The sequence below is a fragment of the Crotalus tigris genome, unplaced genomic scaffold (genome assembly GCF_016545835.1).
Source record: "Crotalus tigris isolate CLP2741 ecotype Arizona unplaced genomic scaffold, ASM1654583v1 scf7180000024424.1579004, whole genome shotgun sequence".
Classification (NCBI taxonomy): domain Eukaryota; kingdom Metazoa; phylum Chordata; class Lepidosauria; order Squamata; family Viperidae; genus Crotalus; species Crotalus tigris.
The window spans coordinates 1,366,842-1,382,422 of record NW_024100591.1 but is presented as its reverse complement, the minus strand read 5'-3'; the positions used below and the strand labels follow the sequence as shown (position 1 = coordinate 1,382,422).

Below are 15,581 nucleotides of genomic sequence, written 5' to 3'. Positions count from 1 at the left end.
TGGATGGAAGTCACATACATGATTGGGCCTCACTTAAGTTAAAGAACAAGAATCTCTTACAGCAAAGGGAACTTTTGTAAATATTCTAAATATGAAGTTTTGATGTTAAAAATATTTCAAGAAAGCTTCTTTTTCATTCAATGGGACCTTATAACTTAAATCAATATAAAGAAAACAAGGAACATTATGGAGCTTATTTCTGTGGTCCACATAAAGTCAAAACTATTAGGTAAATAGAGCAAAGTTTCAGATTTAAATCTGGAATTTACATGATAGGAATACATAAATAAATGGTCTCTTCTGGTTTACATTATCAGTATTTAAAACTTGTATTAAACAGAGGTAGATGCTGTTTCTAGAGTTTTTTCTTTCTTTCAATATTTATATATTCCAAATCCCAGATAACATCATAATGACTTTCTTTTCAAATCTAATTTTTATATAATTTCCTGTCATCAAAGCAGCAGCATAGTTTTCAAAAGAGACCTAAGCAGCCTGCCCATTAAATTGAAATTCTACTGTTTTATTTATGTCTCAGAATTATAAATGTTGGGTTGATGGGCAAAGTTTTGCCATTTTGATGACTGTGTTCCTGTAGCACTACACGAACTAGCAGCAAAGATCCTTGGTAAAGCCTCAGACTTGGATGTCCGTTCCCCGAATCATGGCAAGGACTAGCTAATGCAGTGTTCTCCAATTGTTATTGTCCAGATTTTTGATTAATGAGCCCAAGCATGTTGAGTGGCTATGATGGTTTAGAATGGTGAGAACTATAGCTAAAACATCTGGAATATCTGAGGCCAGGAAATGTTTGTGTAAAGTAAAATGAGGTTGTGGCTTATTTCGTCTCCCAATCACTTTTATGAAAAAAGGGAAATATTTGTGTTCTGGTTATCCATACAGGGTCTCTTTGCTCATGCATAGATTCTGATTTAGCATTATGCATGATCCTAATCAATACAGTTTTAAAAACTCAAAGCTATAGCTGAATCTGACTCTCTTCCTTAGTTGCATTAATCTCATTTGCTAGCTGTCACATTTGCTAGCTGTTAGAAATATTACTCACTAATGAACAATTGCTATAGCTGCTTTTCATAGATATAAAGAGGAGGAAGTTACAGTGTCCTTCCTTAGTACTTCCTAAGAGGTACATAGGAAGTATATGACAATATTCTATAAGCTGCTGTAATATTGTTTGATTTCCAGAAATAACATTAAGCAAAAGAATAAAAATGAGCAAAAATAAAAACATTCAAAATAGAAAATGACAAAAGCGTGTTAAATAATAATAATCTCATGATGATCCCACATGCTAAGTGCTGAATGACATTTGTGAGAGCAAATGTTACAAAGGCAATAAAAAGAGACAATATTAAGAAGCAGATTCATGCAGTTAGCACTTGTTCACCTGACTGCCCAACAGAATCAGCAGTGGAGAGAGCACTAGTGGATCTGGAATGACGTCGAGAGGCTGCAAGTAAAAGGAATGGCAACACCCACAGAATTAACACACAAGTACTTCAGACAAAAACAATGCCACAATCCAAAGGAGATGCACATGATTCACTACCAACACTGGGATTACAAAGGGAAAAGAAATGGCACTGTGTATGAATGGACTTGAAAATCAATTGCAAGCCCCATGGTAGGTCTGACATAGCGTTTCTTGCATACGCTCCCTCCACCCTCAACTATGGAACATATGATATATGGAAAACGAAAGGAATAACCTCTAAGCCTTCCAGCTTGTATGAAGTCCAGCAGAGATCGATAACAATAATCACCTGTCGAATACAGGTGAATCACCATGATAACATGAAATGACTAACTCAGCAGCAATAGGATTTAGATGTAAACAATCCAAATCCTAAGGTGAGACTACAATGAATCCTTAGAAAGTGTGCTTGCAATTATAAAAGTTAAGTTTTTTCCATTCAAAGATGTAAAATCCCATAATCAATAAAAAGACAATTTTAAATCAGGGACAAAGTAAATTAGTGCAGAAAAGCAACAGACAACCGGAAGTAACCTTCGTTTAACATAGTGACAATACGAATTATACTTAGGACATGCAAAGTATTTATTATTCAAGTTCTTATTAATTTGATTGCAAAGTTATTTTATGTAGACTCAGTTCATTGATCCATCTTCCAAACTGTATTCAGTCTAACAGTCAATGGCTGTCCCATAGTTCACAAAAAGAAAATCTCTTTTAAAAGTTCCTATCTGGAACTATTATCTGTACATCAGAAATTGGTCCTTTGGACTTTCTTCATGCAAAACTTATTCTTTCCCAGAGTCTAATCTAATAGGACTCCCAAATCCACACAGCATCGCCCATGTACAAACTCAGATACAATACTGGATGTGTGTATTTTGACTAATAGGCAAAATTAATAAAATGGGATAGCTGAAATAGTACTAATTAGGTTACAGAATGGCCTGCAACCAACCAGCTTTGTGGATGGATAGAACTGAATACCTGAGAAGAAAAGGTGTAATAGCAACAGTTATTTTAACCACATTCACAATGTTAATAGCTCTAAACTGAAAATATTTCTGGTATATGGGACTTTAAAATCCCACCAAAACTTAACTAAAATCAGAATTTATATTGATATATGTCTTTAAATAAACAAAATTATATGCAGTGTGGAATAGCCAATGTGAATAATTCCAAGGTTAAACTAGATATAAGAGCTTGGAAATTACTATTTGCTCGAATAGGTTTCTACAATGTTGCTAGAGAATAAAATAGCTCAATCTGTACAATTACTATATTAACAGAATGTAGCATATAATTAAGGAAAAAAAGAAATAACTTGTCCTACAAGAAACAACATGAGATGCATACTATAATTGCATTTAGAATGTTATTTTAATTCTGGGACTGAACAAAAGAACTATAAAGAAAATATTTCTAATGAACTTAAGATATTAAGCACAAATTGCTCCTATAAAATGACTCAATTGCATTCTTGAAGTCAAACAGATTGTCACATTTGCAGGTTAAAGACAAGCAAATCATGCTGAAAGCCTGGAAAGGTATTCAAACACCTATGCAATGTAGATCTTTCTATACTCTATGGTTTTCTTTGGGTGTATTGGGCACAGCCAATCAATACATACACATGCAAAGAGAAGCAAAATGAATAAACCTTGCTAATCAAAAAGCGTCAGCAAAAAAGCCTGAAGAGGCAACTGAGGGATGAGAAGTTGTGTTTCAGCTCCATTATTTTTGAACCATCTCTTTATTCAACAGACTCATGGTTTTCAAAATTTTGTTTCCTACAAATCACCTTAGAATTGCTAGTATTTTAAAGGAATTATTTAATGCAGGTTTTTTTTTCTAGATCAACAGTATTATTTCAGCAACCATAGCTCTGCTATCCCAGGATGCAGAATGCATATGCTTTGATTTGGTTTACCCTCACTATAATTTGTTTTTTTTCTTTCTTTCTAAAAAAATAAAGAAATGATTTAAAAATTTTTGAACTGGTGCTGGTCTATATAAACCAGTCTAATGGGCTTAGATGACTTTGCTCGTAGCAGTCTTTATCTCAATTATCAAGATAGCAAATTAGATGCTGGGATTAGTGCAGTTACTGTTAACTAAAGCATTTAGAAATTGCCTCAATAGAATTTGCAGACTACCAGAGTTGCATGGCCACAATTTGCATGGAACCATCCAGAGTTAAAAACAAAAGGATTTAGAAATTGTTTAAAAATAAAACAATCAACAATGTATTGAACTATATAATAAAATGTTAGCTAATGACAGTGAAGCTGGAACAATGTAAGTTAGCAGTGGATTCTGAGAAGTTATTGACAGTTATTAAAATAATATTTTGTGAATCACTTTCTATTAATATTAGTAGTTTTGATTAATATGTGCTTAATTATTTGTAATAATAAGCTATTAAACCTGGGCGGGATGGGAAACAAAATGAACTGCTGGTTTCCCTTAGGTGGTAATTTGGTCAGAGCTGGAGCTGTAACTAACATTGTTCAGTACATATTTTCTGACATGACAGGAAACATTAAAAATATCCAAGATATTTAAATATCCAGGGAAATTTGTAAATATTCTTACATATTTCTTGGTAATTCAATAATAGAGTGCGTCTATATTGAAACCAAATTTAAAGTCTTCCTAAAATCTGGATTCCCCCCCCCCCAAGGACTACAACATTTACAATTTTAAGTGTCCTGAAGCAATTATATTACAGATTTTCTTTGTTTCTTGGATTTATACTCTAGTACAATCAGGAAGACTTTTGGCACCTTTGTTAAGCAAATTGTTCAGATATTATGAGCTAGATCTAATTCATAAAATTTAGCCAAAGGAATGAAATATAAGTAAAAATTATTTATTATTATTTAATCATAAATACAATACTAAAGCTGAAACCTCAGCCAAGTATTACATTAATGGCATCACACATTTTTAGGATGACTTAAAACATTAAAATTAATGCCTTCAATAAATCAAGTAGGCTTAAAATGTCTGTAAAAAAGAAATGGGGACCTGTATCTCAAGATGTTCTTGAACTGTATCTTTTAGTAATTGTAGTAATCATGCTGAAAGGTGAAATGTATTATAGCTGGGCATAGGTTCTTCATTCCGACTTTGGTTTCTGGCTCACAATAGCAGCCCTTTGCTCTATGCAAATGTTTATGATACAAACTATTCTATTAGATCAAAGGAAGAAGCTTTTATCCTTTTTATAGCAGCAAGGAAAAGTGACAGATTCCTTTGCATTCTGTAATGGATTTTAAAATGATCCTCTGTGGCCCTTAGTTAACTCAAGTTTTTATAATTTTTATTTATTTATTTACATTGAAATTGTTGCCTTGGATGCAGACCCAAATCACCTTCCTTGCAGCATCTAGAATTATCTCCATCTATTTTCAGGTAAGAAACACAAGAAAAATATAACTGAATCCCAAAATACACATAATTCAGTTAAATAAAATGTGTTTTGTATGTACATATGTGTGTGTAGAAAATGCCAAATGCCAAAAAATCCTAATCCATTCACAAGTAAAACAATTCACACACTTCCTATCCCATTAAAACATTAATGTCCAGGCTTGATCCTACAAACGGCCCATCTATGACTTTGGCAAAAAACAAAACAAACAAAAAAACAACAACACAAAACCCCCTCCCAAGTATGCATTTTGTTGCTTTGTAAATTTAACAGCCACCGGTGGGCGAATTAGATTAACCTATTTATAAATTAATAATGTCTATTGTTAAATAGTATTGCTTTTTATCCATATGCAGAATTACTAAAGGTTTTCCCCTTTCCAGTCTTGTCTCACTCTAGGGGGCAGTGCTCATGTCCATTTCTTAGCCAAGGGAGCCAGAATTGTCCGAAAATATTTGTGTGGTCATGTGGCCAGCATGACTATATGCCAAGGCGCACAGAACACTGTTACCTTCCCACCAAAGCAGTACCTATTTATCTACTCACATTTGCATGCTTTCGCACTGCAAGGTGGGCAGGAGCTGGAGCAAGTAACAGGAGCTCACCACGGCACTCAGCGCTCAAAGTCTTGAATGAAGGCTGTCTGCTTTCTAGCTGACAAGCTCAGCATCTTTAAGTTCTGAGCCATTGTGCCCCACTAAGCAGAATTAAAGTTCAGTAATTTTATTTTGTCCATTTTGTTCTGTCTGGTCCTCTTGGCTAAAATATGTGCATACCACAAGCGATTCCTATATGGGACATTACTGGGACTCTAGCTTTCTAACAGGAAAAATGGAAAAACAAAGAAATAAATAATCACTCAGAAGCCTCATAGCGCTTTTCCCTTCTGCTGTAACTTCTCCATCTTGCAACTCTTAATTCTTTTCACAGAATTATTTCAACAGTAATATTCTATAATGGCCTTAAAACCTGGCTCTGCCAATTGGCCTGGGGTCCAGAGAGGAGCATGTCATCCTGGTGGGAGTTACTGGGTACAACCCCACCCCCCTACCCCCATTATCTTAGCTATTTCCTTGTTCATTATAATGTATTTATCATGTTTTAATCTTTTATAATATAATTTTATTGTAAACTGCCCAGAGTCACAGAACACCAAGATGGATGGTGAATAAATGTAACTAATTAATGTTAAAAGTAGGCCCTGTGAACCTCATGGACAGTAGGATAAGTTCTATATCTGTACCGCCTTCTTTCCTCGATTTCAAGTACACTCTCTAAATATGTGGACAAACTAGAAATATAATTGAACTGAAGCAGTCAGAAACACACAAATGTGTGCATGCACGCACACACATCACACACAAACACACAATTTTCAAGATTTCAGATTGCCCTAACTGTAAAAATATTTTCCTAAAAATATACAATTATTTTAATAATAATGCAGAAAAAAAACATTATATACAAAGAAACGAGACTTCGTGTTTCTGATGTGAAAAGATAGGTCTCTGTAAATTACACTGGCTGGATCATAATTTAAAAACCAAGAGAGATGGTAAATTTCTCAAGAGCAGAAATAAACACTGAGCTCTATGAATTAAGGAACAAGCTTTTTATACAGAAAAGGAATTCTCAGTGTACCTGGGGCTTGGAAAACGTTATCCTTGATATGGCATGCACTCAGGCCCAAGAATACAATGCAAAATAATAAAAAGTATATTATGAAGACATTTACTAAATTTTCTCCAAAGGACCCCCATTTTGCACTGGATCAAAAAAGGCAGGTCATGCTTTCTAGTAGCATCAACTTTCCCTGGAATGATGTAGCCTTTACAATAGCTGCTTTTGTCAAGACCAATGGCGCCTAAGTGCATGTCCCAAAAATTTAGATATTGTCAAAAGCATTTCAAACTATGGGTTTTCCTAGTAAAGGAAAGCAGGATTTAAGCATGCAGAAATGAACAGAATAAATAAGGTCAGAAAGGAGGAATGTTAAAAGAGTTTTAAAAAAGAAGAGAATAACAAGCCCATTCCACTCAGAGGTATATCGACGAACTAGCAAGAAAGAGGAGGGGTGGCCCTTAGAAGCTCTAGTGCCTACAGGTACTCACCAAGTGGAGGAAAGCCCCGAGCAGGGCTTGTATCTCGGCTGCTCTCACGGCTGGTATCGCGGCTGCACCCCTGACTCACGCTGGGTCGGGGGATACGGCTGCTCCGTGCTAGCATGCAGCATGGAGAGTTTCAGAGAAGGTGAACACAAGTTTAACGAGGATACAACGCTGAGACAATAAATTTACAGTTTTGGTCATTACTGACATTAGTAATATCCCAGACAACTGCCAATCTGATTTGTTACGTATAAACTGTGAACATGCTGAACTTGCCCAAGAACATCTGAGATGTTCTGACCCTCCTGAGAACCTTGTTCTATTTATCACAAGCCAGAAAAACCTATTTGGGAAAACAGGGTTATAATAGTTTCAGATTGACTTAGATTCCACTTAAGGGGGGGGGAGGGAAGGAGGAGAGAGAAAATATCAGGAAAGAAAGGTCAACTCTATTTTAGAGGGATAAGTAAATGATTCTAATAGGGAATGAGCAATACAAACCTAAAGAAATAACATATTTATATAATTTTTATGCAGATTCGTCATAATAATCGATGACAAAGGAAAAAATAAAGGATATTTAATCATGCAAAATGTCAAAACGAACATACTATTTGTATTCAACTTATTTTATATTCCTCTTTGGTTCATAGTGTTATTATGACTGTTTTAAATTCTCCTTCTTCTCTATCTCAGCCATAATTGAGTCTACCCTTAGATGTTCTCTTTCTAAGAAAGATAGTAAAAAAAACCAGGTTCAGGAAGTCAACGTTTTAAAAATACATGTTGAATTTTCCCATAAAAATTACTAATCCATATAAGCACATATATAGAGGAGTTTTTTTTTAACAACTTTTATTCCCATTTGGGTTTTCTGGCTCTCCTATTCCTTTCTATATTTCTCCTGCCCACTGACAAAAAATTTAGACTGCAAACTCCTCAAGGCATGAATCCACTCAGGATTTGTTCAATAGGCTATAATGATGGCAAATACATAACTATTAAAAATTAAAAGAATGGCATTTTAAAAGGTCATAACCCTGGAAAAGAGAAATAATCTTTCAGGCAGCACTTGTTTTGAAATAATGATGACTACTCCTAGTGTGCATTCGTGTTCCTGCCTGAAAGCAATTATACACTGTGGTATGAAGCTTTTCATAAAGAATAAGAAATATGGCCTGGAAAGTGTATAAACTGTTGTTTAATGCACTTTTATAAATCTATCCCATTAATTATTTCGACAAATAAAAAAATCTATTAACTGTATAATTAATTTCTTAGCGCTCTAACAGAGATGGAACTTGTATTTGTCATACACTGCTGTAAGTAGAAATAAAGTAAGAAATACACAAAGTCCTATCTGTTTGTGCCTGGGAAAGAGTAAGTCTGTGAGTGTGGAGTAGAAAATGTTTTAATCAGGCCACATTATTCAATGGTCTATGTCACGGGTGTCAAACTCACGACGTCACGCGACGTATCATGACTTTTTTCCCATTGCTGGCAATGAGGTGGGTGCAGTTTTGGCTTGACACATCCGGCCTACAGGCCGGCAGTTTGACACCCCTGGTCTATGTGCTCCTCCATGACCTGTTGGTGGCAATCAGCATATCACTGAGATTTGGCTGGGTAAGAACTGAGGCATGTGTCTATTGAAAATCTACAACTAGCTTACTTGCTTTGATTCCAAGGCAGGGTAGGAGAGGCATTGCTAACATTCCACCTCGTGGTGACCAGGCGTACTGTTCCCCATGTGGCTGGAAGAAAGGTCCTAACTGTAAACTTGGAAACCATGGACAAACTATTTTTTTTCCTGGTATAATGTCCCCTGTTATTTTTCAGCCAATTTCCTCTCAAAGCTTTTGTCCTTTACTAGTGATTTCTTGTATACTTTTTTTTAACCTCCATGCCTTAGGGTTTTAATATCATGAGCTGCCAGTGTTTGATGAGTAGACCACATATACATTATTATAATAAATAAATAAATGTTTCCACATAGGGTTCCAGGTTTATTTTGGCTAACTGTAAAAAGGCAACATGCTTGGCGTATATAGCTTGTTTGTTCCTGCTTTGTTTCTCTCTTCATGCAGGTATCTGAGGTCCTGCTTTACTGCTACCAAACCAACCAAGTTAGTAAAACAGTTCCAAGTTAACGTTTTCATTTTGGTTCATAGTTTTGATCCCCCTGGAAGCAAGAGATCATTTTCCAACTTCAAGGACCACCATAAGCTATCCTTTGTTACTTGATAGTACTTGATCACATGTATAGAGGGGGGAAAAAGCTGCTTGTTCACAATGCTGATCTATGTTACAAAGGAACACACATTCATGAATTATGCACAGAAAACAGCAGCAGCACAAAAGCAGAAGTGTCTCTCCTAGAGATTGCTCTAGGTCAGGGGTGTCAAATTGCTGGCCCACAGGCCAAATGCATCATAGAGAAACTATGCCCACCCCATTGCCGGCAATGGCAAAAAAGTCGCAATATGTAGCGACACATCACATGACATTGAGAGTTTGACACCCCTGCTCTAGGTTAACTATTGCAAGTAAATATAAATGTAAATCAAAATAATTTTAGAAAAGATGGTCTATGGAACAGTATATATTTATTTTCATTTGTGTGGTACAACTGCTTATATTTTTTTTTTAAAAAGTCCTTTAAATAAGTACTTAACCTGGCCAATAAGCTCTGCGCCCATACTAATCAGAAGAAAGAAAAACCCTGTCTGTATTTAAATATATATACTTTCTGTTGCAAGTATTTTTTTTCTTTCCACATAAAAATGCTTAGCTCAAAAAAAATAAAAAATAAAGCCCCACACAACATGTTTCAGAGTCACATGTTAATTATAGATCTTCTGGTTCACTGAAAATACAGTTTTCTTGAGTCAATCATTATGTCCTGGAGTACTGTTAAGAAACTTAGAGGGTATTCAATATTAAAAAAAAAAGACCTAAATCAGACTGGCCCCAACAAAATGGAAGCACCATCAAAACTTATTTTGGGCTTTCCTCCTTGCCAGTTATGGGCTTGTCCAGACAAAATGGAAGTAGGTTTTGACAGGGCAGGCAAAACAGGAGAATTGTCATTGCTTCTTGATTTGCTTTTGTAAACCAGCTTTGCATCCTCAAAACTAAATCTATGCTCTGCTCCCACTTTGCCTGCAGAAGCCTGTCTAGTTGAGGTTTCATTTGAGATCTTTTGTTCTATTTAGACCAAACTTAGTAACTAAAAATAAACCATATATTTATTTCTTGCCATTGTGTTAAACCTGGTGAAATAATTATTCACAGAGTTGGGATCATATAAAATTACTATTAAGGGGGTGTTGTACCACAAAGATTGAAAACTCTTTAAAAACCACAAAGTGGTTAATGACCTCACTGGCCACAATTTGGTGCTAAGTTCATTGATCATTTTCTGAAGCATATATATGATTTATCTCTTATTTTCTCCTCCATGCATTCTGCCTGTCTATTAATATAAATGTCGGTGATATTATTCTCATTTTCCTTCTCTGATGCAAGCTTCAAATCCCTTGTCACATTCCTCTTCTTTTGCATGCCTTTTCACCTTTTTTGTTGCTGAAACTGAGTGAACAGATTTTAAAGTGATTATATTTAAGTGTATCTTGTTTGCTCATCGGAAGGCCCCAGTTCCAAATCTGAATTGGTACATCGCAACTGCATTTCCTAATTTCAACCTCTAAAATAAGATTTGCCATGACTACCATTTTATATTAATAATGTGTAGTTGGGCATTTGTGCATAATTAATATATCTGATGATAGAACAGTTCAGTCATCCATCTACAGTAGTACTAATAAGTTCATTAGAAAAAAAACGCTTCAGATAAAATTTAGTATTTAACCTAAAAGTAATAGGTGCAATTTTTGATCAGAGAAAACAACAACAGAGCAGTAACTCTAACATTCAAAGGGAGGGTAAAGGAGAAATCTGTATTATAGCTGTAGGACAATACATTTGATATCATCAAATGGCACTGAACCGTGCCAAGTGAAAATGAAAATAAAACACATCTGAAGGAAGAACTATTTTCTAATTGAAACAATAAGTATAAACATAGGCAATTTATGCTAATCCCATTGGCAACTTTATCTAGGCCCTGCTGCTCTCTTTGCCTAGCATGCTATTGACAAACTCAGCAGAATACCGTAACTATGAAATCATTATAGCAAAACTGTAATTTATTTCAAGAATTACTTTGGCCAATCAGCATGAGAAAGGAAATCAATCTTTTGGCTCTATATTGCAGCCAAGAAAACTCTTACCTAGAGCTATCCTGCTAGGGCTGGTCTCTCGGCTGCAGCCCTGGCTTCGGGGGACTTTACTACGTTTGTCAGTAGATGAGGATGATGTTGGCACTGGGTGTCCTCTGGTTGTTCCACTGCTAAGCCCACCATATGTACTTCCCAACAGTTTGCCAGGAGAGCTAGATCGACTACCAGCTACAAAACAACAACAAGCAAATGCTCTTAAGTCTTCAGAATATTTCAAATCATTAAATTTACCAAATGTATTTAAAAAAAATCAGCTCAATTAATAGTAAATTAAAAATAAAACAGGATACATAAATTATTCAAAATGATTATATGTTCAAAAATGGGGGTTAACAACATAGATTAACAATAAAAAGTGTTGAGAGTGATGAATGAATACAATCACAACCTTGAATGATACTACTCACCTTTAAAATGATCAAATATCATCAGCCATACCAGCAAGCTATATTTTATACAGAAGCAACCAATGAACTCATTTGCATGGGCACTCTCCCTCACATCCGTGCGCATACACACAATTTCTTTGTCCCGTTATTTATTTTTTTCTCACGCATTTTGCAAGGAAACTTTCTGAAATTTTATTTTATCTTCCAACCACAAAACTGACTGAGTAATTGCCAAAAAATAGGCATTCATATCCAAGAAATTATGCAAATGAAAGTGAAATCACCCAGCGGAATTTTTCCTTTTGTCACAAGACAATTTGTGTTGTAAGAAACTATCTTTGAAATTGTCTAGTTTCAAAAATAGCATGTCAGGCTTGTCCCTTCTGCTGTTAACATACAACATCTCCATAAACAATTGAAGACATCTTCAAATCCTTTTTCAGTTCTTAAAATTTACAGTCCTAACACCCTGTTACCTAGGAATTAGTCCCATTGCTCACTGAACTTACACATGGGTACTTTGTCTAAGTACATCATATGGATGGCTGAACTTTCATTTTAAAAACACTACTTTTTTTTAAGCCTCTAGGACTACAATACTTTCAGACATTGAATCAGTTAAAAACAGTAGTATGAGAGGCAGTACAGACATGTAAAAGAGTGAAAAACAAAAGGTATTTCTTACCACCTGCAGGGTTAGCTGATCTGGATCCTGGATTATGACAGCAGACGAAAGGACAGGCAGAAAGTGAAGCAGAGAAAGCGAGACAATACAGAGTTCAAGAAGCATTGTTATTTGCATACAAACTTCTTTTTGACAAGCACATCGCTGCTCACATTTTATTATGGATTAGTATGTGGCAAAACGTTTCATGAAAACATTTGTGCAAAGCAGTAAATAACTATTTAGAGTAGAATAAACTGTAATTCTAGTTTTATGCTTGATATCCATGAGGCTGGTGGGGTGTGGGACAAACAAATAGCATTACTGTCCTGGGAATAGCAATCCCAACAATGCAGGGTTGCAAAATAGGCAATGATATCACAGAAAAACAAGACAAAACAAGACAAAGATACAAGGGTAGTGCTTATAATGCAGAATGACCAGTTAGTATAGAGGTTAGTAACCCCCACCCCCCAAAAAAATCTTCAGTCACCTTAAATCTAACATTCCATCTACTAAACAGTTCTTGTTTCTGGCTATGATTTATTACTTCAATTTTTTAAAGATAAAATAAGCATCAGAAAATATTACTCATTAGCAAGTAGGCACATATGCAGAGCAATCAATAATGCTAAAAATTTTGAATGTCAGTTTGTGGACTACAGCACATCACATTTGGGGATTGAGAAAACAAGTTCATCAGTTCTAACAAGAAAGCCATCCGTACCAAGCATAGCAATCTTTTGCTACACTGCTTCCTTTCTTAAAGGAACAAAAGGTAAAAAGCAAAGAGGTGCTTATAATGTAAGAGAATGTGAAAAAGTTGCTGTTTGGGAAAATAAATGAGTAGTTCATAGGCTTGCTTAGAGCAATGAGAATCCTGAAGAGTTAAGCCCCAGTTGTATTTTTTTTTTTAAAAAAAAACTGTTGTGTTATGCCTAATTTGTCAGGACCTAATTATAGGAAATAATTTTTAAAAACTGCATTTGAAGAATACTCATAATGGAAACGCTGATGCATATTAAAATAAGGTTGGCAAGAAAAACAAACTTGAAAAATATAGTGTCTCCTTCATAATAGCACACTAAATGGTTCCTTACGCTGGGACTGCGAAACTACTTTAGCTCGACTGCGACCTCGAGTGTCAGCAGGTGTTGAGGTGATACTACTGGTGCTTCCAGAGCTTTGTCTCCTTGTGCGAATTCGACCTGGGGGGGGGGGAGAACAGAAAAGTGACAGATAAACTTTAAAGAGATTGTGGTTAATTTTCTTTCACTCACACCTCACTTAATAGTTCTGCAATTTGACTAAAATGAGAAAATTGTAAGAAGAGACTGAAACTGGATTCCCCCAAATTAGGAAGCTGATGTTATTTTCTCATTGGTATACATTATCTAGAATGGAAGCTATCTACTTAGTGGAAAAAATACCAAACACTAAAGCTGGGCATGGTTCTAAAATGATTCTGAAGAAGTAGACACGAATTTGTACAAGCTCATTAAAGCACTCATATCTTATTCAGACTTTTGAACAAATATAAAAAAAGATGTGGCTGCCTTAATGAATAGCAGAGAGACACTCTGTTCATATGACTTCTAAAGAATGTTTTCCAAACCAGTTTACAATCATGCTCAACCTTACAAATTATTTATCTTTTTAATGCATTCAGAACTCCAGACTCAACACCAGGAAAGAATTATATAATAAAATATCTTTATTTTTACAGCATACTGCAAATAAACACCAATTTCCACCAGAACTAACAGGAAAAGGAAAAAAGACTATACTCCTGTAACTTGCATGATGCTTATAAGTTATCAAGGCAAATACAAAACCAGCAGACAAAGTTGGGATTAAAGAGATAGAAATAGGTGTGAATGTAAAAAGGAAAGAACCATAGGAACATATGTTAAGAAGAAATGAATGGCAGTATCTTCAAATTAATATTAAATAGGATTAAGCAACATGACTCTTATTTTACTGACGAGAAAAAGAGCTTCCTTTCCCTGCAGATCACATATTATTATTTATGAGAATTTATATGGATTCTCTCTGGTGCTTCCACAAAGTTTCCCAGTAATCATTTTTGGGGGTATCATAATAAAGAGGTCTTATGTATACAGAGACTAGTCAGAGTTCCAGCTAACATCGAGAAAGACCAATGTGTATACATTTCAATCTGCATAAGGCCATTTCATATTGATACCTATCATGCAACTACCAGGTTATTATGATCAGATTATGACATAGTTTCCTTTGTTTTTAGAAAAAGGTTCCTAAAGCCTTTTATTGGCCATCACTATCAGAAAATACAGTGGTGCTTAAATTCGTGAATCCTTTTGAATGTTCAAATTTTTGCTATTACTTAAAACCACATGGAGCTTAGCCACACAATTAGATCTATTCCACAATAAATAGGACATTACTTTTATGCAGGATACTATCCAATTCAATTTAATCATGAATATATAACAAGCCAATTAAAAATATCAATACAGTACAGTTATTTAATTAACTGAAGTCTTGTCTTCTTTCAGGGAGTGCCACATAAATTAAGAAATTTCTAGGAAGACTTTCCCCATTACATTTATACTTTTTTTTAGTACTCTGACAATTATCTGTCTAAAACAGTTTGGAGTTGGTGCTGTAAATGATACCATATTAATGATGTAAATTGGTTTAGGAAAGGATACATGAAGAACAATAAAACATACAGGCCTACTTTCCCCTTCAGAGTCAAAAAAGCAACTTCAATTATTATCATTAAAATAATGCCATTAGTTGGTCTGTTTATCCAAAAGGCCTCTCTAGCAACCACTATCCTTTGTACAGAGTTGGATGCAAGCAAAAATATTGTGCAGTTTGATCATGCAAAGTATTTATTTATTGTCAAATTTCTGAGACACTCCTCAGATTTATTAAAAATCGGAATTCAAATACTTTAAACAAGTAAAAAACATAACAGAAACATTCATTTTGTACTTTCAGGGTCAAATAGCTTTAACTAAGAGCCAAACATGAAAGGTAGATGAGAGTGCTTGAACTGCTAGTAAAATGGTCCTTTGGAAAGATGAAAAAAGGATAAAGTTAAGGTTGAGTTATGAATGGGCCTATGGAAGATCAGGGTGAGGGAAAAATATCAGTCTCTTTTAGTTTCTCATCCCCAGATTATTCTGCACTATAAT

At 35.0% G+C, this 15,581-nt stretch overlaps 1 protein-coding gene across 34 annotated transcripts in view; it reads right to left on the bottom strand.

Annotated features, from left to right (window-relative positions):
• CLASP1 (cytoplasmic linker associated protein 1) overlaps positions 1-15,581 on the bottom strand; it is a 215,205-nt gene that overhangs the window by 59,011 nt on the left and 140,613 nt on the right. For 11 of the 34 annotated variants that reach the window (XM_039330094.1, XM_039330098.1, XM_039330093.1 and 8 more), the window contains 5 exons: positions 13,497-13,604; positions 12,418-12,444; positions 11,335-11,511; positions 7,046-7,153; positions 1,409-1,471 (listed from right to left, as the gene is read on the bottom strand). In XM_039330094.1, the coding sequence (XP_039186028.1) occupies positions 1,409-1,471; positions 7,046-7,153; positions 11,335-11,511; positions 12,418-12,444; positions 13,497-13,604 (483 nt within the window). The remainder of the gene's footprint in view (positions 1-1,408; positions 1,472-7,045; positions 7,154-11,334; positions 11,512-12,417; positions 12,445-13,496; positions 13,605-15,581) is intronic. The other 23 variants (XM_039330097.1, XM_039330099.1, XM_039330125.1 and 20 more) reach the window with 4 other exon arrangements.